The sequence below is a fragment of the Bos indicus genome, chromosome 10 (assembly GCF_029378745.1).
Source record: "Bos indicus isolate NIAB-ARS_2022 breed Sahiwal x Tharparkar chromosome 10, NIAB-ARS_B.indTharparkar_mat_pri_1.0, whole genome shotgun sequence".
Classification (NCBI taxonomy): Eukaryota; Metazoa; Chordata; class Mammalia; order Artiodactyla; family Bovidae; genus Bos; species Bos indicus.
Genome location: NC_091769.1, coordinates 29765472 through 29789315, shown reverse-complemented (window position 1 = coordinate 29789315; position 23844 = coordinate 29765472). Strand labels below are relative to the sequence as shown.

Genomic DNA, 23844 nt, shown 5'->3' with positions numbered 1-23844 from the left:
CCCTCAATGACTTTTTTACTCACTTCCATGTGTTCAAATTCTTCCCATTCTTCTAGTCCCAGCTTAAGTGCCAGCGTCATGAAAGCTTCCTTCATCTCTCTTAGTCAGAAGTAATTGCTCTTTTCTCAAGCAAAGGGGCACTTTGCCCCTCTCTTAAGGCACTTAGGAACTTTTCCTCTTAGGACTGGAGAGGTGTCTTATTTCCCTTAAACTACTGGAACCGCTTGAGGACAGTCATTACGCCTCTGCATATCTGAGTGTCCTCCCTGATCCCACATTCAGCAGTGCCAGGCACCAGTCAGTTGTTAGCAAACATCTAAGTGACAAATGACTTGCACTGACAGTTTTCACCCCCTTCCTTAAACAAGCCTGTTTAGTAAATACCCAGAAGTTGTAGAAAAATTATTTTCTGCATTTAGCTTTGGGGGAAAAAATAACACATAAAAGCATTTAAAAATCTAGCTCCAGTAAATGTAGCTGGTTGAGTCCTACATACGGAAAAGGAAAGGATGCTCAAGGCCACCCAAATGTGCTAAATATTTATACGTATCAGATTATGTACACATTCCAGGATTCCTGAAAGTATCCACACTGCTTTGTCCCCAAGGAGATTGAGGCTCCGTGAGGTTATACAACTTTTCCCAAGTCTGGAATCTGCCTCTCTCACTTACGAGGTAAGAACTTTTTTGCATTCAGTCAAAGAACTGGTTAGACAATTTCTAACCTCCCTGGCTCCACTGCTCATGGACTTATTTTTGGTCCTGGCCTAAATCTTGGTTCTATTTTTGTTTCTTGTCTAAATATTTACTCTATCATACACAGTTGCTCATGATTACTCATAGGAGAATACCTAGACTTGATTTCAAAGATTACATCTCACACCCTCAAAAAAAAAATCTGAAATATAGGGAGAAAAACAACCAACAAGTTAGAGAAAGAAAAGAACTACTTTGAATTTACAAATGCCTTAGTAAAATTGATTTTTGAAACCTTTTCTTCCTTTTTGTTATAATGTATCTCTAGAGACTTATCGAGGGCCCCAGTAAATTTCAGTTGCTGTCAAAGTTTACTGGGGAAAGATGTGAATATGAGACAGGGCGGTGACATGTGTCCTCTGACAGTCCTGCTCAGTCTTAATTCCATAGAAATAATTCACAACCTTGGATAGTTGGGGAAGGAATTCTGCTTCTACTCCTTGGTTGAGGAGGAAATTCTGCTTCCATGTAGAAAGCGCCAAGAAAATATTATTCCCATCCTAAATGAAAAGATCTGAATAAGGGACAGTTTCATACTTTTTCTTTAACCCATCAGACAGCTGGGATCATAAGGCAGTTGAGGGAACTGCATTCCAAAGAGTGATATGTCTTTCCATTCAAAGGCTCAGATTCTCCATACTACAGCCTCCTTTTCTGGGAGATCTTAAAACTGGGCATACTTTGGAGTTTCTACAGGCTAGATGTGTAGAAACATCTTCATTCAGCTTCATTCCTGCAGCTGAATGAAACCAACTCAGAACCCAGACTTCTGTGAGACTGAAGAAGATGTCTTTATTCTTTTGACATCTAATTTTTCATTGGTTCACAATGTACAAGGCAGAATATACTGAAATCATCCTGAACTTTATAATAACAGATGTGCCTTCATTTTTAACCATAGGGATTGGGCATACTAGCCAACCAAGAAGTAAATGAGATACAGGAGATGGGGTAGAGTTTCAGGCTGTTTCGTACTCCATGTCACTAATGGAATAACCAATGACTTAGAGGAGCATTTTCAAACTGTCTTCCAAAATACCTTAAAACTCAGCAAAGGTGCCTCAGGAAAAGAAGGAAGAGTTAAGGATTCTCTTAACCCCAGCATCTGCAAGACTGCTTCAACCAGAAAAGTTAAATTTTATTTGTTTAATATATTGAGGTTCCATGAAAGTTTTCATTTGTATAAAAAAAAAGCTCTTAAAAAAATAAAAAGTTGGAAAACCCTATGTATGGAACTCAGTGGAACCCACTGAATCTCCTGGGAGAAGGAGAAAAAAATGACCTTCTTGTCCAGGAGAATGAGAGCCAAGAGAAGTCTTCTTAAAGAACTGTCCAGGGATCTCTGGGAGATAAAGAGCTGATTAAGAAGACAAAGCCTCTCAGAAGAATGATTCTTCTGACAGCCATAGTCACCAGATTCCAGCTTTGGGGCTTTAATAAAATATCAAAGCTTTAAAAATCACAACACAGCCAGTTCTGCATTCTCCCCTGCTTGATACTTTCCAGAAATGTCCTAAGCCTGGAAGATCAACAGCCTCTGACAAAGACTCACAGACAGGCATTGTGGGGACAGATTCAGAGGAGCTGAAATGTGGGAAAATTAAGTGCCCATGGGAGCATCCACTTACTTCCCTGTTAATAAAGACATTACATTTCATTATGATTCATTTTCTTTGTGTTTTTGTGCTGGAAATTTTAACTGATCTTCCTGATTTCGGCCCTATTCTACTTTTCAATTTCTGTTCACTTCCTTTGCTCTTAATACCTTAGACTGGAGATGAAATGAATCCAATAGATTATACCCTAAGATTCCTTCCAATTTAATTGACTGCAATTAACATTTTCTTTGGGTCATCTGTACTTTTTCTGTTTCCTTTCTTTCCCATTACAAATAACTGTCTGAATTGTAATAAGACTGTCAGCCTATTAACCTCTGAATAACTCTTATGTATAAGCCTAGGTTATATTTTTAATTTAAAAAGTCACATAGGCAACTCACTGGTGTCTGGACACAACTGATCTCAAATCATAGCTTAGGTTGAAATCTACACCATAAAGAGTGGGGTTAATTTCAGTACTTAAAAATGAGTAAATGTTCTGGAAAAGGCAAAACCATGGAGACAATAAAAAGATGAGTGGCTGTGGGGCAAGAAGGAGATCTGAATAGACAAAGCACAGAGGAGATTTAGCGCAGTGAAAAATACTCTGTATGATGTCAGATGTTATAATAGATTATATTACTACACAATTTGTCAAAACTCAGAAAATGGACACTACCAGTGAACCCTAAGGTAAAAACTATGGACTCTGGGTAGTTATGGTGTGTCAATATATTCCTCTTTGGTTAAAAAAAAAAAAATTGTCTTTATGATGAGTGACGTTGATAATGGAGGAGGCTATGCATGTGTGGGGACAGGAGGATATACGGGAAATCTCTGTAGGAAATTCACCTATCTCTCAGTTTTGTTGTAAACCTAGACTGCTCCAAAAGAATGAAAAAAAAAAAAAAACCAGGTAGATGGCTCCCACAAATTACCATTTTGTTTTAAAGACTTATTGGTGTGATTTGTTAGAAATTCTCTAAATGATGATGAATTCATTTCAGCAAGTAGAAAACAGATAATCTGGTTATATTAGCAGGGCATACTTGTTAATAGCTCATTCAACTCTTGTAATGTTCACTATGGGACTGAGGAAGTGATGCAGGATTACAGGGGTACAGTTTTACTTATAGTGCTGCTAGCTTCAAAGAGGAAGCTCTGTTATCCATCCAGGATGGTGTGACCTAGAAACATTAATCACTGCATGACCCACACCATCTACGCATCCTCACTGATGATTTTCAAAGTCAATGGCTTTGGGAACATGGGTGGATGAAGGCAAAGAAAAGAGCAGCATTACAGGAGCACAGTTCATGAAATTGAAATGCATGTTGGTAAAAGCGTGAAATCTGACCAGCTGTAATGTAAACCTGTTTAAAGAAGACTTAATATCACTCATCACTAAAGAGGTCAAAATAGTCTAGAAAGGGAACACAGCAGGCTCTGAGTGCCAGTATGTGTAGTAATGAGCATCTGAGTCAGTGTGCTGCCGTGAATAACACCCAGAAAGACAGGATAATAAAAGCTAAAGATCCAAACAACTGTGTCACTAGGCTCATGCTAAACTTCAAAAACATGTGAACCAGAATCTACCAAGTATGAGAGCTCTTCATTCTGGTGGCTATTCTGAAATACACAGAAGAACATGATCAGCAAAGGAACGTGAGAAAAACATTCCCTTGTCTGTGGCCTCGTAAATTCCAGCCTGGACCTCTTTGAAGGGTGGATAAGGTTTTTGTGGGATGGAAAAGGTATTGGCACCTACTGAAGATCATACTTCTAAATAAATGTCTTGCCAGTCTGGCTCCCCAAGGTGGGCTGGCCTTTTACCAGTCATTATTAGGGACACCTTCTTCTATAAGTAAAGTGTTATTATAATAAAGCGCTATTTTTATGGTTTCCTTTTAGGAGAAAAAAAACAAGAGACACTGTATAAGAAGCTGCAGAGATGAAATACCAACAGATTATTCACTCCCCTGCCATGATCTCCTTGCAGCCTTGAACTAAGTAGCGTCAGGTCAAGGAGCAAAGAATACTATTCAAAGACACTTTGGGGAAGCCTGGGAGTGGCTTGATTGCTTAAGAAAGTTCAGTTGCACATAGTTTCTGGTACTTTAGATGGAGAAGGTTGAGGGCAACATCCTGGTATTTTCCTCATTAGGCTTTCCTGCAGCACAGATGGTGTTAACATCATAGGGGTTGTTTTTAACGTGCTTTTAGGTGTTGCTATGTCAGGTTACCCTTCTAACCACTGCCTAGTACATGAGAAGGAAAGTACGGGCACTCTGTGGGATTTCTCTACATCTTTTGACACTCCTCAAGTGTCCATAGGTACTGTCCTCAGTTCACTGAGTCAGGATATTTCTCCACACGGCGGATTGGGGCGGGGAGGAGAAGGCAAAGGTCCAGCTTGGGTTCTAAATCAGGGGCTGTAGGAACTGCCCTTATTTCTACCTGCCATGAGAACACTCCATGAAGTGTGTTTCTGAATTCTTGATAAAAATACTACACAGAGATAATAGTTATGAAAGCCAATGAAATAGTCACTCTTTATTGTCAGTAAACAACCAAAAATACAATATATATATATATAACTGAAGCATACTCCACCTGAAACTAACATGATATTGTAAATCAACTATACTTCAATTAAAAAAAAAAACCTACAACACAAAGATTAAACTCATCATCTCCTCAATGTAAACAGACATTTCTCCCTCACTGTAGCAGCTGATGGAAACATCATAAACTCATCTATGTGGAATGTTTCCAAAGGGTAAGAAAATAAAACTCCAAGAAGACAGCCAGAGACAATATGAAATAATGAAAGTAAGTGAAAGTGAAGTCGCTCAGTCGTGTCTGACTCTTTGCGACCCCATGGACTGTAGCCTGCCAGGCTCCTCTGTCCATGGGATTTTCCAGGCAAGAATACTGGAGTGGGCTGCCATTTCCTTCTCCAGGGGATCTTCCCAACCCAGGGATCGAACCTGGGTCTCCCACATTGTAGGCAGAAGCTTTTAGCGTCTGAGCCACCAGGGAACTAGGAACTCATATGAAATAATGGGTAGCCTCAAAATCATTTATCTCAGGCAGGCTAACAGGGCTACAGACTTGGGATAGGCACACACTCTTCTATGCTTATTCCCTCTTCAGAGTCTGACCCTTGACCTTGACTAACCCTTCCATCCCCATGGCACCCAGGCCAGTCTCACTAGCAGCCATGGTAAGACAGACCAGCCGGAAAGTAAGGCAGGTCTTAGACTTAAAAGACAGCTCCTTACACATCAGAATCACCTCTCAGTGATTCCATGATAAATTAGCCCATCACTTCCACTTCCTACATTTGACAACTTTCTCTACCTCATTCCTAAGATATTTTTCTATTTACAATGAAGGAAGTTCTCCTAGACACCGCATTTCACCAGCTACACAATCAGTCACTTGATAGCTTTTGTGGGTTATCACTAGTAGTACCCAAACACACTTTGACTTCAAATGATTAATTGCAGAACAAAGGCCGCTTCCGTTTGCAGAGTGTCTCCCCCAAGACACAAGGGAGTGGAAGTAGGGGGGTCCTGGACTTGCAATGGAATGCAATGATCAGTTAAAGCCAATCACTCTGCACTTGGTAGACGAAACACCCTGAGCCGCCTGGGCGATTTAGGTGCAGAGTGAAAGGTAACAGCATTGTGTTTCCTTGTTCAGGGAGAGGCGTCTGGGAGACAGCTTGGAAACTCAAGCCGGCCCTGGGACATAAATCTGCAAGTTTAATTGCAATGCACTGCTAGTCCTTGGAAGACATTTCCAATCCTGATAATGAAGACATGCACGTGCTTGTAGATGTCCCCTCCTCCTTTGGTTTTGAAACCTTTACCACCAACCGAGTCTCACCAAAAACTGGAACTGATCAGAGCCTGTTTGCAGGGTGACTAAAACAAAAAGGGGAGGAAGCAGGGGAGATTGGGTGGAGCAGGCAGTCTTTCTGGCGCCCCTCAAATTATACTACCCAGGCAGCCCCCCATTCCATCCATTCTCTGCCCAAGGCAGGAGCTGTCAGGAGTCCCACAGATAAGCAATTTAGAAATATTCTAGCTGAATGAAGGAGACTTACTTTGGGTTTCCATTGCTGTCTGCCAAGCTAGGGAAATAGAGTGTGGACAGATGCTCTCAAAGGTTCTTATGTGAGCTCTAAAGAGGTTTGAGGCTTGGCACAGCCATGAATTCTAAAGATCTTCACTTCCTTTTTTTTTCCTAGTTTTTTTTTTTTTTTTTTTAAGACAAATTGAAAGTAATACAGTCAAGAACAGAGAAGGTGATTGTTTTACCCCGATAACTAGTCTTTCTTGTTTTGAACATGTCTATCCTCTTTAACCAAGCTATAAAGATTTTAGATACTTGAGCAAAAACAACCCATAAGGGATATGTTTGGGGAATTCTACCACCTAAGTCTAAATAAATAAGATCTCTCATCTATCAGCAGTCGACAGCAAATTTTGTAATCAATTTCAACATGCCAAATGAAAACAGAGTGATTGTTTATTTGTTCAACAAATATTAACTGAGCACTCACTATATATGAGGGAATAGAAGATGCCAGAGAGAGAACAAATATGTATGGAGGCATTGCTCTTGTCTTCAGTGTGTGCTAGTCACCCAGTTGTGTCCAACTCTGAGACCCCAAGGACTGTAGCCTGCCAGGCTCTTCTGTCCACGCAATTCTCCAGGCAAGAATACTGGAGTGGATTGCCATTCCCTTCTCCATTGCCTTCTAGGGCTTATGATTTATTTGAGGGGAAAATGTCTATAACAAAATGAATGGAAAAGAAATCACTAATACCCAAATTAAAGAGACAGTAACCATCTCTTTCCTCCCTCCCAAATTTTGGAGGAAAGAACTCACAGAGATCAGAGAAAGCTTCATGAAGGAGGCATTACATGATCACCAGGTTAAATTCTTTCAGAATAGGAAGCTTCAGAGCACTTAAGAAGGAATAGATATTTTAAAAGTATGTGCTTAAGTCAAGCTGATTAAGTGGTGCACGTTTATGTTAGGGGATTGGTTGAACATGGTAAGACTCCCTGGGAATATGAACTTCTTCCTCCCATCTCCAAAGCTGATCTGATAGATTTCATCAGGGGATGAAGCCAAGGCATGTACTGAAGCAACCAAACACAAACTGTGTTCTTGCTCATCCTCTCTATGAGGAGCTTTCTAAAATGGCAAGTCCCTAGGGTCTACCCTCCTGGGATTCTGATTTGGTAGATCTGACAAAGCTCTCCAGGTGATTTAGAAGACCTGCCAAATTTGGAAGTGACTGATATCCAGCATTCCCATACAGGCTTCTGAATCTCTTCTACAACTTTTACAGAGGGTGGCCCTTTTGATGGCTAACCATCTTCCCAAAGTGCCCCCTAGCCCCCTCATTTTTCCTAGGAATTCACTTCCTCCTCCACACTCACTCTGCCCAGGATCCTTAATGCTCACTCAGCATCATTTTGTACTATGTTGGAAAGTCCTTTCTCTATCAATAAACAATTATCAGGCTCTGCACTGGAGACGTACCATAGAAGACATGACAAGGAATGGGCTTATATCCTAAAGGTGGAAAAAGACATGTAAAGTGCCACAATAACAAGTTGGAATGAATTAAGTGCTAAAGCATAGTAAGAAAAATATGCTATCTGAGAGCAGAGGAAGATGTAATTCCTTTATTTAGGGGAGAGATTTTGGAGGTAGCCCTTAAAGGATGACTGCTTTGATCAGCAAGAAATAACTGGGAACAATGCAATTTAAAGAAAGTACACAATGAGAAAACAGGCAAGGATGTGCAGACGTGAGGAATAGAGTCAAGGTCCGGAGTGAGGCAGATGAGGATATGGGAAATGAGGCTGGAAAACAGGCTAAGGAAAGCTAAATATGCTCATGCTCTAAGTTGGGAGAAATAAGGAATTATTGAAAGAGCTCAAGCTTTAGTTGTCACATAAGACCTAGGTTCTTATCCCCATCCTGTACCTTAGGGGTGAAACTGTGATGCTGGCAATTCATTTACTCTCTCCTCTGCTTAGCTGTACAACAGTAACACACCTTTTCAGGGCTGTTGTAAGGCTCTCAGAGTTAATACATATAAGAACCAATCATGGCTGATTTTCTTCCTTTTATTTCAGAACAGAAAACGCTTAAATAGGAGTATGTTTAAGGAAACAGATGAGAAGTCAACATTGTTTATCAGCTATACCCCAATACAAAAAGTTAAAAATATATATGTTACAGCCAAGTATAAATAAAAAGAAATAGATATGGTCTAACTTCTGTTTTAAAAAGATAACTGGATACAATATTAAGCGCCAATGAAGAGGAAACAGAAAAACTACAGGCAAAGAGAAGAGTCAGAGGATGTAGCAGTAATCCAGGGAGACATAAGGTCCTGAACTAGGGCAAAGTCACTGAGAAAACAGGGTGGAAAAGAAGCCACTGAGGAGGCAAATCTGAGAAGTTTGCAATGGGTGCAAAGTGAATCTTGTAGCATTAATATGATTCCAGTTTCCAGCCTGCCACTGAACTAGGAGGAGGAGGAGAGGGAAATGAATTTGTTCCCTAACCAAAGAAAGTTAGGGAGCCTCAGAGGAGTAGGCATACTGAGGTGCAGATGAAGGCTGGGCAGCCTGTGGGAATGCTCAGTGTGAAGTAGGAGATTTGAGTCCAATTAAGAGGTTGGTTCTGGGTAGGAGGACTGGGCAAAGAGGTGATCAATGAAGTTGTGAGAATTATTGGGATTAACTAGGGACAGAGTACAAAGAAGAAAAGAGGAACTGAGATCCGAACCCAGGGGAAGATCCACAGAAGAAAAAGAGGAGCTGATGAAGGAGATGGAAGAAACGAGCATCAGTGTCAAAAGCTAGTAGTGGCAAGAAGTCAGCTGCTTGGTTCCGCAAATGGGAAAGGTGGCCAAGTCTGCCAATGGTCTCAACATTCATTTCTCCTGCTCTCCTTAGTAACAGAAATCAGGGCTTCCCCAGTGGTTCAGACAGTAAAGAATGTGCCTGCAATGTGGGAGACCAGGGTTCGATCCCTGGGTTGGGAAGATTCCCTGGAGAAGGAAATGGCTACCCACTCCAGTATTCTTGTGTGGAGAATTCCATGGACAGAGAAGCCTGGTGGGCTACAGTCCATGGGGTCACAAAGAGTCAGCCATGACTGCGTGACTAACACTCATCAGTCTTTAACTGGGCCCTGGCTCCTAGAAAAACCTGCATTACCTGGTCTCCCTTGCATAGAGCTGTGAGACTAAGTTCTGCCTAGTGAAATCTGCATACCTTTCGGGCCACACCCTTTAAAGCAAAGGGTGTGCCAGCCCCTTTCCACTGACAGGAACTCAGAGCTGGTGGACATCATGTGAGCCATCTTTGGCCTTGTGAATAAGGACCACGCCTAATGATGGTGGTCACAAAAGTAAAGGAATCTGGATCCAGATTTCTAAACAATTTACACTCAGACTGTTATGCAAAAGTAAAATTTACTTTGGTCTTTGTTATGGCAGCAGAGGCTTCATCCTTACACAGAAAAGAGTGAGTGTTATGGAAAAGAAAGTGAGGAAATGAATATAAACTCTTCTTTTAAGAAGCTGGAAGGAACAGGAAATAGTTAATTTCCAGAGGAAAGAGGATCAAAAGAGGTGTTTTAGTTTTTGAGAATCAATGATCCCATAATTTTTACCATTTAAAAATCTACTATCTCCTCTCCTTATTCATGACATATTTTTAACTTTGCATAGTGGTTTTAATGTTTTAGCTTGGGAAATAAGCAGGTTTAATTCTTTGTGACTAGGATAATCACACATTCTGTTTGTAAGTGAACTCGCTGGGACATAAGCTGCTGCCGCTGCTGCTAAGACACTACGGTTGTGTCTGACTCTGAGACCCTATGGACTGTAGCCCACATTTACCGTTTCTGTATTTGTAAAGAACCGTTCACACATGTGACTTAGGAAAATTCAAAGTTATGCCAATAAACTAGGAGGTGATTATGTGTATTATTAAAGGGGTCCTTTAAAATATGAAGTTTCTTAGCAGTTGTGTATATGTGTTCAGTCACTTAGTAGTGTCTGACTCTACGACCCCATGACCCCCTGTAGCCTGCCAGGCTCCTCTGTCCATGGAATTTTCTAGGCAAGAATATTGGAGTGGGTTGCCATTTCCTTCTCCAGGGGATCTTCCCAACCCAGGGATTGAACCCGGGTCTTCTGCATTGCAGGCAGATTCTTTACCACTGCGTCACCTGGGAAGCCCCTTTATAGCAGTTAAGTGTATATAAATCATTTAACCACATAACAGAGGGCTGGGGAAAAGCAAGTTAACTTGTTAGACATTACTGTAATGATCATGATTCAATAAATAAAAATTTTAGCTTATGGAACTTTTTCCAGGAATAACTTTATCATATAAAGAGAGGAATTCTTGTGATGTCTACACTACAATCAACAGCTTCTTTGTGGGTTGAGTGATGGCCACTCCAAGTCCCCAGCTCCTGGTCCTAAAGTGACCTGAGCAGTGGGGCCCTGAGAACAGCTCTGGGATAACCCCACAACAGCTCTGAACCATCTGCTGTCAAGGGTATGTTGCATAATTAACCATAATTGCTGCAACTAGTACACTTAAAACAAAAACTCTGTTGTTATTTAGCTGAACTTAAAACACCCCAACTAACAGTCCATTCCCCCCTAGTGTAAATTATAGTTATGTATATAACAAAATGTCTTATTTGCATTTCATATAAAATTTACCAAACTCCTTATTCACTCATTACTCAGCCATTATGGGTTTTTAAATGGTACTTTCAAAGTTTGCCTTGGCTCAGGGTTGAATTATTTGTCAAGACTTTATTCCTGGAGTCATGACTCCCCTGGGACTTCTTTACCTTTTGCAAATTCATAGCTCATTTTGTGGATAGCAGTGGTTTGTGGCCTCTATGTATGCATGTGTGGGCACATGTGGAGAGCAGTCTTAACATATCCTAGAGAGTGGGAAATTTCATAAGGAAGAGTTGTATATGCCAGAGTAATTAAACAGGAAAAAAGCAAAAAAGCAGAAAGTGAGTAAAGAATAGTCAATGGAGATAGCAGCAAAAATTAAGTTACCTCCTTGCCACTACTCATATGGTTCAAATAACCCATTGATTTAATAAGTGGAAGAAATATGTGTTACAAAAATTCATTGAATGTTTGCATGTCAAGAGACACAAATACAAAAGTGAATGAAAAAGTAAAATTGAACCAAAGCTGCTTCTGAGAATAAAAATCTTGATGAACTTTCATAAACCAGCTAATGCAATGTTGGATGCAGATAAGCAGAGGAAAATTTTGTGTGTGTGTACTTTTAATGAAAAAAATGTGGTCTTCAAGACCAACCTTAGTATTTTAGGGAAGGAGCAAAGGGTATGAGCCAAGGTAGCTGTTGACAGTTACTAAGGCCAAGAGGACAGTGGAAATTCTGCCTGTCTCCAAAGCTCTCCCCAACTCACCACCAGACCTTGGCTTGAAATGTATTTTGGTCTAGTCCCCTATGAGCTCAGGACCAAAGGTAAGGGACATTATCTCAGAAAGAAAATGCAGTTTCTCAGAATATTACAATAAAATAGTTTCTTGATTCATAGAGATTTCAAACCAGAAAAGATCTTAGTAAGCATTTAGTTCCTGCCTCATCCCAATATATACCTTTTACAAATGTGATATTTGGGTCCCCCAGGCAATAAGTGACTGGCCCAAGATCATAAAGCAGACTAATCGCATAAAAATGCTGGTTTTCAACTCTCTATCCAGAAGTCATTTTTTATACTATGGAATGCTGCCAGTACTCAGGAAGGGTAGCAGAGTCTGGTACATTTCACTAGAAGGTAAGTTCTAGTACTTGGGAGGCATGAGGACTGGGTGGGTCACAGACTGAGGTCTAGGGAGCGGGGCACTCTGAATTTGTGTCCAGTCTTAGAAGCTTGCCATTTTGGCCTAATAATGGCTTTCATGACAAGCAAAGTTTAATGCTGTTATAGGACTTCCCTGGTGGCTCAGACGATCAAGTGTCTGTCTACAATGAGGGAGACCTGGGTTCAATCCCTGGGTTGGGAAGATCCCCTGGAGAAGGAAATGGCAATCCACTCCAGTACTATTGCCTGGAAAATCCCATGGACAGAGAAGCCTGGTAGGCTACAGTCCATGGGGTCAAAAAGAGTCGGACACGACTGAGCGACTTCACTTTCATACCATCATATAGTAGCTTGCTCTTCCACTGACAGAGTAAATCTACAGGTAAACCATACCCCCAGTTAAGTACTGTCTCTTCTACTAAAATACCGAATTGTGTCCTGACATCAGCTTAATAATAGGGTATATCATTCATTTGTAAGGCACAAGCATATTGAATGTTTCAATCAGTCATCTGTGTGTTTAGATATTGTTCTGGGTCTCATGAAGAGTACTTGTTACCCTGCAATGGAGTTGCATCATTCAGTTTTGCATCAAACTAATGTGCATTCAAGGAGACCACGTTAAGCAGAATAAGAAGCAAATATTGTCTGTCACCTAAAATCGACTTCAAGTGGCCTAAAGTCGTTTTCAAAATTTCCATTTCATTTGGAAGTGACTTTGTCCCTTTGAAAACACTATTATTGATCCTTAGGTTTTCCCAATGATTTTGGGGATTTTAGTTGGCCTTCAAACACATCTGAAAATGAAGCAGGATGAAGTTATTGGATCCCAAATTATAGTTTATTTCCCTAATAATTACAAGCTATTAAGTTTTCATTTGGTTACGAACTTAATTTTTGAGGATGTTTTCATATTATGTTATGCTGAAAGTGAAAGTATTAGTTTCTCAGTCATATCCGACTCTTTGTGACCCCATGAACTGTAGCCTGCCAGGCTTCTCTGTCCATGGGATTCTCTGGGCAAGAATATTGGAGTGGGTTGCCATTTCCTTCTCCAGGGGATCTCCCTGACTCAGGGATTGAACCTGGGTCTCCTGCATTGTAGGCAGACTCTTTTACTGTCTAAGCCACCAGGGAAGCCCCCTGACATTTAGTGTTGTTAGGATTTATTGGATTTCTGGGAAAAGTACTACAAAAATGATAACATCAAACATCATTAAATATAATACTAGAGCAATCATATTGTTTCCCATCATTAAAGCAGGCATATTATTTCTCATTTGATTATAATAGAAGAATTTGAGTTAGTTCTCTTATTTCACCATAATGAATGTGATGTCAATAGTTTGAAAGCTAAAACCCTTAGCAGATATAGAGAACAATTGAAAAATCCCTCATTTCCTGAGAAAACCCCAGATTATTACCAAGTTTGTTTTAAACTGGATGAGCAATAATACATATAATGTGCTAAGGTTTCTTAACAAAATGATTTTTGTAAACAAGCTGATTCCACAAATATTTTATGAGCCACCATTAACTTTCAGAGATGTTTTAGGTTGGAAACCTTGGTGATCCATCTCACAAAGCACGGCTGGAATGAAGAAACCCCTGAAACTGCTAAATGAGATCTGAAAAGGGTCCCGGGAAGTCATGACCCTTTAAAGGTGTTGGTTTACAGAGTGTGAAGTGGGCAATTCACCAGCTATACCCAGGAAGCAGCACAGCAAGTGCCCATCACTAGGAGGACAGGTCATTCTGAAGGGCAGTTGGAACCACCACAGGCTCAGAGTGAGTGTGGTCTAACTTCTGTGATAGGGAAAAACTCCATTTGGAACATGGTTCAGTATTTCAATAGTAGTTTATTCAAATGAAAAGCGATTCATTACCCTCTCTGCTGGTTTTCTGGGACTATTTTCAGGGCTCCAACGAAAAGGATAAATTCACTAAGGGCTATGATTAAAATCTAAGATGTAAAAATCTCAAGCAAAGGCATGACATTCAGGGCCCGCTAAGGAATTCCCTGGCCTTCGGGTGTGGACATGGAAAGCTGACTGGCCTGCTGCTACCTCCTTAGAGACAGAAGAACTTGCCTCTGTCACTTTTCTCTGAGGCTCACAAAACACAGAATGCATTCCACAGAAGCTTATTTTAGCTTAAAGAGCTAAACAAGAGATTGCAGGATGAGAACGATGGGTTGGATGTCAAGATTTTTAGGATTTTTTTTCATGCTGTTATCAACAATCTATTTGCTTAACAATGTCACTTAACTTTTTTCTGCTTTCACTCTATAATGGATATACTCGGTTTAATTCCCATGTTCCAAAAGAGGTATGGTGGGAAGAAGACATGTTGATACATTTTTAAAGCTCTGTGACTTCCTTAGAAAGCAAACATATTAAAAAATTCCTGGAGAAAATATTTATAGATTTAGTAGAACTGAGTCAAGAAATCTCTAAATTATGAGTCCTTTAAGGTAGCTTTATAAGGTAAAGTATATTAGTGTACTGTGTGTGTGTGTCTGTATGTGTATAGCTATATTATATATACCTTTTCTCTGATTCCAAAGCAAAGAACAAAAGTACTGAAATTTGGACTTTAGGGTCTCAATGTTTAGTGAGATATAGATGCTACAATTAAACCACTTCCCTTCATTTGTTGAATTTTTGTCTCCAACTTCACTTTGAATGACACTCTCATACATCTGTTCTGCAGGAGTAGTAGCAAGACCTGTTTGAAGTTTAAATCCATGACACCCTTTGTAGAACAGTGGCAACCTGATCAAAACACTGATCAAGCAGAAATGCCTTTTTTTCCCCTGATCAACAGGGCCAAATGCAGTCTTTCTCTAAGGAGAACGAACACACACACTCTCCCTATATTCAGTGCTGAGGTTTTCCTCCTACCCCCAACTAATAAAATCAGGAGGCTGCAATGAGGCGAGCGGCACGCAGTTTGATGTCCTCAGCAGGATGCGGGGAGTCAGAAGTGGCGCTGTAAATCCAGAGCGGGGCTTCCACACCGTGTTAAGTGTGGCCCGACTCTCAGAGACTTCCCTTTGATGCAAGTTCAGTATATTAATGGGAAAAGCATTCACTTTTATTTGTCTGTACTGTCTGCGACAGCAAGGCTGCCTCATTTAGCTTGGGCCGACATGAAAATACACAGAGAAGCAATCTGTTGCAAATTAGCACAGCTCCCCTTTCATTTACTAGCTAGTAATTGGAAGGGGTTAAGAAAGTGTAACTTATCAGATCACGTGAGAGTATCTGCCTGTGTGGACAGCAAGCCCTCCCACCCCCACATTTCCTTATAAACTCTCAATAATCCTTCCCTGACGTTCACTTGATCTGAAAGGCAGTACTGACACGGGTGAGATGTACACGCTTCGTTAGGGTTGAGAAGGTGGTTTCCTAGACTCCCAGTGTTAATCAGTATATTAGAACCTTACCTTTCTTTAGATATGTTTTTACTCTCCCGTTTCCAGATAGTCTTGAAGTCACTGCAGAACTCGTACCACACCATAAACACGTAGTTGGGTGTGATCTCCTTCTCACCAGACTTTGGCTTCATCCCAAAATATCCTACTGTTGTTTCAAAACTGCAAATGTAGAGGAATAACAAACTGTGAGGTGGAGGGTGAGAAGCTGTCAATGCCAAAACCCATTAGGAGAGAAGACACTCAGAACTCCTCGCCGCCCCCGCTACCCACATGCCTTTTCTAGCTCAGAAGCCCAGGCCTAGCGGTCACAGTGGCTTATGCTAAGCCTAAGTATTGAAGCCAATTTTCTAAGAAATTCAACATGATTGGGAATACTCTTGGACACATCTTATCTGCATAAAATCAGCATGAATAGTTTCAGGGTGTACATAGGTAAAAACTTGGGGTTTGTTCTTCATCTCAAATCCATGTCATTTACCCACTCTTTGGGTTATGCTGAAGGATTACATGGAACACTGACGCCATGTTGGTTCTGTACTACTACCAGTGGACATGAGAGAGCTTGCAGGGAATTCTTAATCTGCTGAGTGCTTCATGGACGATAAAGAGCCTGTTTCATCCTTATTCTGGCATCTGCTGGCTTTGTAGTCTTGGGTCAATCATTCAACACTTGACTCTCAATTTTCTCAAGGGTAAAATAAGAGACATAGACTATACGATCTTTAAGAAGGCTACATTTTAAAGCTTATCATGATATAAGAATACAAACCACCAATGTACAAAAATACATATAATTGAGGATGTAGCAAGGATTGGAGGAAAAACCATTTTTGGTCTTAAAAATGATCTCTAATCTGGGTTGGAAAAGAACCCAGGTTTTATAAGGGTGATTCCCAGATATCACTAAGAAACTCCTGACCAACCCCATGGAGGCTTGTTCCCAGATGACTACCCAGGCCCCCCAAGCAGCCCTTCTTGGAGCCACCAGCTTTGCAGCAATTTATAGCTCTGCACTCAATCCTTCCCCCCACCCACTCCAACCCCACAAGCTCATTTGCCATGAGCAAGAACACTTAAATAAATGGCCCCCTTTTCTAGGGTGTTGGAAACTAATCAAAGCAAGAATGACTGGCCAGGGTTTATTACTCAATGCTCTATCATCTGTTCAGACACAGTGTTTTTTTTTTTTCTTGTGGCCATCCCGAATACGGAGTTTCTAATGGAACTCTATTCAACAACGATTGTAAAACCCTGAAGCCCCGTTACTATTATGGAGCATACTTTCATCTCGTTCTCAGTTATTGGGCAATATGTATCTCATAAGATTTTATCACATTTCACAGATGAACTGTTAATTGATTCCATGGCTATGATTAGGCGAGATCCAAGCTGGAACTGCAGCTCTGAGTCCCATAAATTCTTTGTGCTTCTGTAAATAATAAATCTGTTTTTAATGCAAATTAAAACTACTGGTCAGGGAATTTTGGCTCTCAGTTATTAAAAGACTAGAAGTGCATAGGTGGAGAAAGGCAATAACTGCAGTAATTTCTTAAGGGACTCTCTTATAATTCCAAACACACATATTTCGGAGCAAAATCAGAAAGGAGCAATGTCCGCTTTTGCTCAGACATGATTCCTAATTCTACGGCAGTCAAAACAGTGATAAAACCCAATGCACACTCTACAGCATATATTTTTATTTCATTCAAAATGTAAACTACATCAATTGTATTATAGCATGGAAATATGTACGGAGAGAGTTCTGCAACCTAAAGGAACAGTCCATGAATTTCTTATGGAGTCACAGGGCTTTAAAACTGGAAGGGATTTTGGGTCAGTCTGCCCAATGTTCCCATCTTACAGATGAGAAAACAGAGACTAGAAAGACTGAATGACCTTATTCATTGGCAGAATTGGGTCTACAGAATCATTTCTCAATGGAATGAGTTTTCTGTTCTATCCAGCCTTATGTTGTTCATACTGACACATGCATTTAAGAAATAAAACAGTCAAGTTTTAGTTTGTTTCCACTTTTGACACAGTTGCTGCTTGTATGACACATAACATGCATTACCCCCAGTGGAACACATCATTATTTTTCTCTCTTCCTTATGTGGACCTTCTACACAGAAACATATTTACTTGTGCACTGAAGAGAGAAGAGAAAGTCTTTCATGCTTAGTATTCAGAGGGACAAATTATCTTCCTACTTTTCCAGCAGGATATAGTGAAACTATATATCCACAGAAACTCCAGTTACCACTGTGCTTTAACCCCAACTCTGGCATTCTTTGGAGTGTAGATGGCGAGATCAAGACACTGCAAGTATGATGCTGCTTCAGAGAATGACAGCATTGTGTGGTGGGTTATTACAGAGCTTGGGAAAAGCATTTCATCATCCTGTGGGCCTTGCTTTTCCTAGCTCTGAAATGAAGCTAACCATGTACCCTTACCACCTTTCCCCCGGGACGGGGGAGCCTGACTTGCTAACCCTAAGAGAGGATGAAAACTAAAGGAAAGAATGAATTTCAGCAGCTTTTCCCCTATGTGATTAAGAAAGCAAGTGAACCTCTTCAGAAGAACCAATGCAAACAGAGTTGCAGAGGATGGCCTGGCTTTGGCACTTGGCAAGTTTAACGAAGACGAAGCCACTCTGAGGGTGTGCCTTATTGGATTTCATCATGATCCCTTTGTTCCAGGAAAAGCCAAATGCTAGAATATAAACCCACAGCTATCTGATAAAGTCTAGACTATTCCCTCCCGTCCCCAAACACAACTCTCTCCCTTTCAAACTCAATTCTGATTCACAGAAGACTGATTATTGAAAACCTTCTGTAATTTGTGCATGAAAACTGCTGCTATTTGACAACAATATTGGAATTTTCTTTTGTTTCTCAGTAGGTAACTAACATAGTTTTCAACTTTTAAAAGACAGGTTTCTAACTGTATATTAGGTTCTATAAAACCTCTCTACTCCACTCTCAATTGCTCCCTGATTCTTTTTCTCTCTGCTGTAACTCCTTGTCTGATTTCCATCTTTTCTGACTCAGATAAACATTTTGAGAGTTCAGACAATGATTCTATCAAAGAGCCCGTGGCAAAGGGAATGGTTTTTCTTTTGCAGCGTTGAGATGCCAGGGTGGAACATATCCGCTTATTGCCCCTCATGCATGCCTTCAGAAAATGCTGAGGAAAAGCAAATATTCCTTAGCCTCAGAGTAAATTGTTTCTCTTGAGAATACAACATAAGAATTTCCTAAATCTCACACGAATGTTGCAACACTGACCACCAACCTCCTTCAAGAGTGTAACCAAACAACTGTGGTTTCTACATTAAAGATGGGATCTAACATATTTCATGTATGACATGAAAGCTAGACTACCTTCACCACAAAGTCACGGAAAACGCTGACAACCAAAATTTATGACCCCCCTCAGCATAGCTAATGCACAGCAGCAACATCAGCCCCTCTCACAAGGGCCCCCTTTTCCTGGAGCGAGAATCTTGAAGAGGATTAGATATTTGACATCCACCTTGGAAAGTGAAATTTTGTTTGGCCTGATACCCATGTGCCCTTGTGAATGGTCTTTTTTTATGCTTGTGGGATATTTATATAACGCAGACACACCAGCTTGACATGCTGATGAAGGGAAGCTTAATACAGGGGTAATGTAAAATATATATAATACTTAGGGGATAAAGCCAATAAAGGGGCACAATCTAAAAATCTATAAACAGAACCATGTGATCATCTTGGTTGTTAAAATTATCATGCAAAGATGATAATCATGATTCAAGAACATGTCTGCACTTAGAAAATCGTGAGATTAGCCTTCACCTTGCTTTTATCTGCATTTTATTTTATTGGCACTTAAGTGGGAAGAAGGGCAAGATGTCAGCATTCGTCAATGCAGAGCAGAAACAGCACTACTGACTACCGACTTTCAGAACTCTCAGAAATTGTGCTGAAACAGGAGGAAAAGGGTTCATTTCTAGAGCTTGTTCACTTGCATTTAGTGAACTCTTCTCCTCACACGTTTGTAAAGTTCATTTTACTTTATATACTGTTTCCTGTCCTTATCTAACTTTCTGGTACTTTTTAGAATGGGTCCCAGCAAAATTTATCTCAGATTTTTTAGCTCTGAGTATGAGAAAGCCTAAGTGTATTCCCCCTCACCTTCCTAAGAGTGGGAGAGGGCCAAGCTGACTAATGCTGGTCAACTGCCAAAAAGAAAAACCACCGTAAAGCGAGGGGCTCCAAGACACCACAGCCGATCCTTACTGAGCTCTCACAGGTGAGGGGATAATTTCACTTGGGTGCCTATTAAGAGAAACAAGCACACAGAAGAGGTCTGCGGTAGGTAGAGCTTGAATAGAAGACCCCTGAGGTCTCTTTCCCAACTGCTGGGGGAGTTTTCTGGGCACACAGAGAGATGAGTCCCTACTCTCCAGTTGCCCCCTGTTTACCACATCCTCCAGAATCTGAGGAGAAATGTAGGTCTCTTAGGTTACCTGTAATAATTGGTTTATCTAGTTGTACTACTAAGGGTCCCCTTGTTCCCATCACCCACGGAGTCTTTAGGAGCAGAGTAACGAGGGAGAGGCAAACAGATGGAAATAGTGTCAGACCTCGTGAGGCAGGTGGGTCACTTCTGGAAGATTCCCTGATTCTCGAGGAAAACTATTCCCAAGGGCTATTCCTGGAGTTTTTCACTCCAGCTCTCCTTAGACTCCAACTGCTCCTGGATGCACAGTCTTCATGGGGCCGGGGGGGGAGGGGGGGGGAAGGGGAGGGGCGGCGGGGAGGCAGTCGAAAGAATGGCTTATCATTCATTATGCTAAGTGAAATCAGCCAGTCATAAAAGGAAAAGTTCTGTAGGATTCCGCTTACATGAGGTACCTAGAGAAGTCAAAGTCACAGAGACAGGAAGTAGGATGGTAATTGCCAGGCTGAAAGAAGGAGAGAATGGGGGAGTTATGGTTTAGTGAGTACAGAGTCTGCCCTTGGAGTTGACGGTTGCATAGCACTGTGAATGTTCTTGATAATAATAAAAAAAGAACGGATGGTCAAAGAGAGGCTCGAGGCCAGTCAGAGCTGCTTACCTTTTCTGTGCATTCTCCAAGTGACCTTCTTCCATTTTATGTTCCTTTTTGGCTGTGAAAGAGAATTAATTATGAATTAGAACAGCATTTTCTTCCATCATATATCCTTTGTGTAATCTGACTTCGATTACATCCAGTTATTATCAAAATAAGTCCAAATTCAGGGGTTGGCAGCCCCTGTGACATGTCCTGGTGATTGTAGTCAATTCTCTCTGTCCACTGTCCTGCTTTCTTGTTAACAGCTACGGCTAATGGCGACCGTAAATACAATGCATTTTTCTTTCTGGAATACTTTTGAAAGGGGTGATATTGTTAATTATGCTGAACAAAGGCTTAAAGTGGAATGACCTTGGCCAGATTGGAACATGTGGTCATCCAAGCTACAGCTGGCCTCTTTGTGACCCTTTGGTATGTGCTCAGCAACCCCACTCCCTCAAAACAACATAAACTCAGTACCATTTGTAGCAGTTCTGCTCAAATTCAAAGGGATTCACCGGAATCACTGCATACGCTGTCTCTATACCCATGGTCTAAGGACGCCTATGGTCTCTTTTCTTAATGTTTTAAATGCATTGGAAAAAAATACTTATGATTACTAAAGAAATAAATGATACTGAGATAGAATTCTGAATTTACAGATTAAGAACTTTTGGGAAGGTCACATACATACTCCTATATTTAAAATGGACAACCAACAAAAAACTGTTGTATAGCACACGGAACTCTGCTCAGTGTTATGTGCCAGCCTGGATGGAGGGGGGTTTGCGGGAGAATGGATATACATATGTATATGTATATGTATATGTATGGCTGAGTCCCTTCACTGTTCACCTGAAACTATCACATTGTTAACTGGCTATACCCCAGTACAAAATGTTCTTGGTGTTATAAAATAAAATTAAAAAAATAAAATAAAATGGATAACCAACAAAAACCTATTGTATTTATATATAAAAGAACCCATGTTCTGAAGGGCCACAGGGAAACTGGGAGGTTTCATTTTGGAGTGGCTCTTTTATATATTTTCTCTTTAATCAGAAGATAATACTGTCATATATGATAATACAAATCTTAACACTTTAAATATGTCTAGAAAAATCATCAAGACAATCTCTACGAGCCTTAAGATTTCTTTCATTTAGATATGCCATACCCTTGGATTGGAAGAATTAATATTGTTAAATGGCCATACTACCCAAAGCAATCTACACATTTAACATGGTCCCTATCAAATTTCCCATGACATTTTTCACAGAGCTAGAATAAATAATCTTAAAATTTATACGGGACTTTAAAAGACCCAGAATTGCCAAAGTAATCCTGAGGAAAAAGAACAAAGCAGGAGGCATAACGCTCCCAGACTTCAGTCACTACTACAAAGCTATGGTAATCAAAACAGCATGGTACTGGCACAAAAGCAGACATATCAATGGAACAGAATAGAGAGGCTGAAATAAACCCATTTACCTATGGTCAATTAGTCTGTGACAAAGGGGGCAAGAGTATACAAAGTGGTGTTGGGAAAATTGGACAGCTGCATATAAATCAATGAAGTTAGAACACACCTTCACACCATGCACAAAAATAAACTCAAAATGGCTTAAAGACTTAAATATAAGACATGATACCATAAAATTCCTAGGGGAGAACACAGGCCAAACATTCTCTGCCATAAACTGTACCAGTGTTTTCTTAGGTCAGCCTCCCAAAGCAATAAAAATAAAAGCAAAAAGAAACAAATAGGACCTAATCTAACTGGCAAGCTTTTTTGCATAGCAAAGGAAACCATAAAGAAAATGAAAAGACAACCTATGAAATTGGAGAGAATGTTTGCAGAAGATGTGACCAACAAGAGCTTCATTTCCAAAATATACAAAGAGTTCATACAATTCAGCAACACAAAACAAGTAACCTGATTAAAAAAGTGAAGAAGACCTAAACAGACATTTCTACAAAGAAGACATACAGATGGCCAACAGGCACGTGAAAAGATCAAAACTGCCACGAGATCAAAGATCAAAACTACCTGACACTGGTCAGAACGGTCTTCATTAAAAAGTTTAAACATAACAAGTGCTAGAAGGGTGTGGAGAAAAGGGAACCCTTCTGCACTGTTGGTGGAACTATAAGTTGGTGCAGCCACTATGGAAAACTGTACAGAGGTTCCTCAAAAAACTAAAAACAGAGCTGCCATGTGATCCAGCAATCCCACTCACGGGCATGTATCCACACAAAACTATAATTCAAAAAGATACATGCATCTCTGTGTTCATAGCAGCACTATTCACAGTAGCCAGAGCATGGAAACAAATGTCCATTCACAGAGGAATGCATGAAGAAGATATGGTACATATTTACAATGGAATACTACTCAGCCATAAAAAGGAATGAAATAACGCCATTTTCAGCAACATGGATGGATCTAGAGATCATCATACTAAGTAACTCAGAGAAAGACAATCATCATATGGTATCACTTATATGTGGAATCTAAAATGTGACACAAATGAATTTATCTATGAAACAGAAACAGATTCACAGGCATAGACAACAGACACGTGGTTGCCAAGGGGGAGCTGGGGATGAGGACGGTGGAGGGTGAGTTTGGGGTTGAGTTCAGTTGCTCAGTCGTGTCTGACTCTCTGCGACCCCATGAACTGCACCACACCAGGCTTCCCTGTCCATCACCAATTCCCAGAGCTTGCTCAAATTCATGTCCATTGAGTCTGTGATGCCATCCAACCATCTCATCCTCTGTCATCCCCTTCTCCTCCTGCCTTCAATCTTTCCCAGCATCAGGGTCTTTTCCAATGAGTCAATTCTTCACATTAGAAGGCCAAAGGATTGAAGTTTCATCTTCAGCATCAGTACTCCCAATGAATATTCAGGACTGATTTCCTTTAGGATGGACTGGTTTGATCTCCTTGCAGTCCAAGGGACTCTTCAAGAGTCTTCTCCAACACCACAGTTCAAAAGCACCAATTCTTTCACGCTCAGCTTTCTTTATAGTCCAACTCTCACATCCATAC

General features: G+C 40.6%; 1 protein-coding gene across 10 annotated transcripts in view; it reads right to left on the bottom strand.

Annotated features, from left to right (window-relative positions):
- The window catches only part of FMN1 (formin 1), a 501299-nt gene that overhangs the window by 24212 nt on the left and 453243 nt on the right, over positions 1 to 23844 (bottom strand). For all 10 annotated transcript variants that reach the window (XR_011568786.1, XR_011568785.1, XR_011568787.1 and 7 more), the window contains 2 exons: positions 20816 to 20867; positions 15721 to 15870 (listed from right to left, as the gene is read on the bottom strand). Coding sequence is in view for 7 of the 10 variants with exons in the window: in XM_070797220.1 (XP_070653321.1) it covers positions 15721 to 15870; positions 20816 to 20867 (202 nt within the window). In the remaining 3 variants the exon portion in view is untranslated. The remainder of the gene's footprint in view (positions 1 to 15720; positions 15871 to 20815; positions 20868 to 23844) is intronic.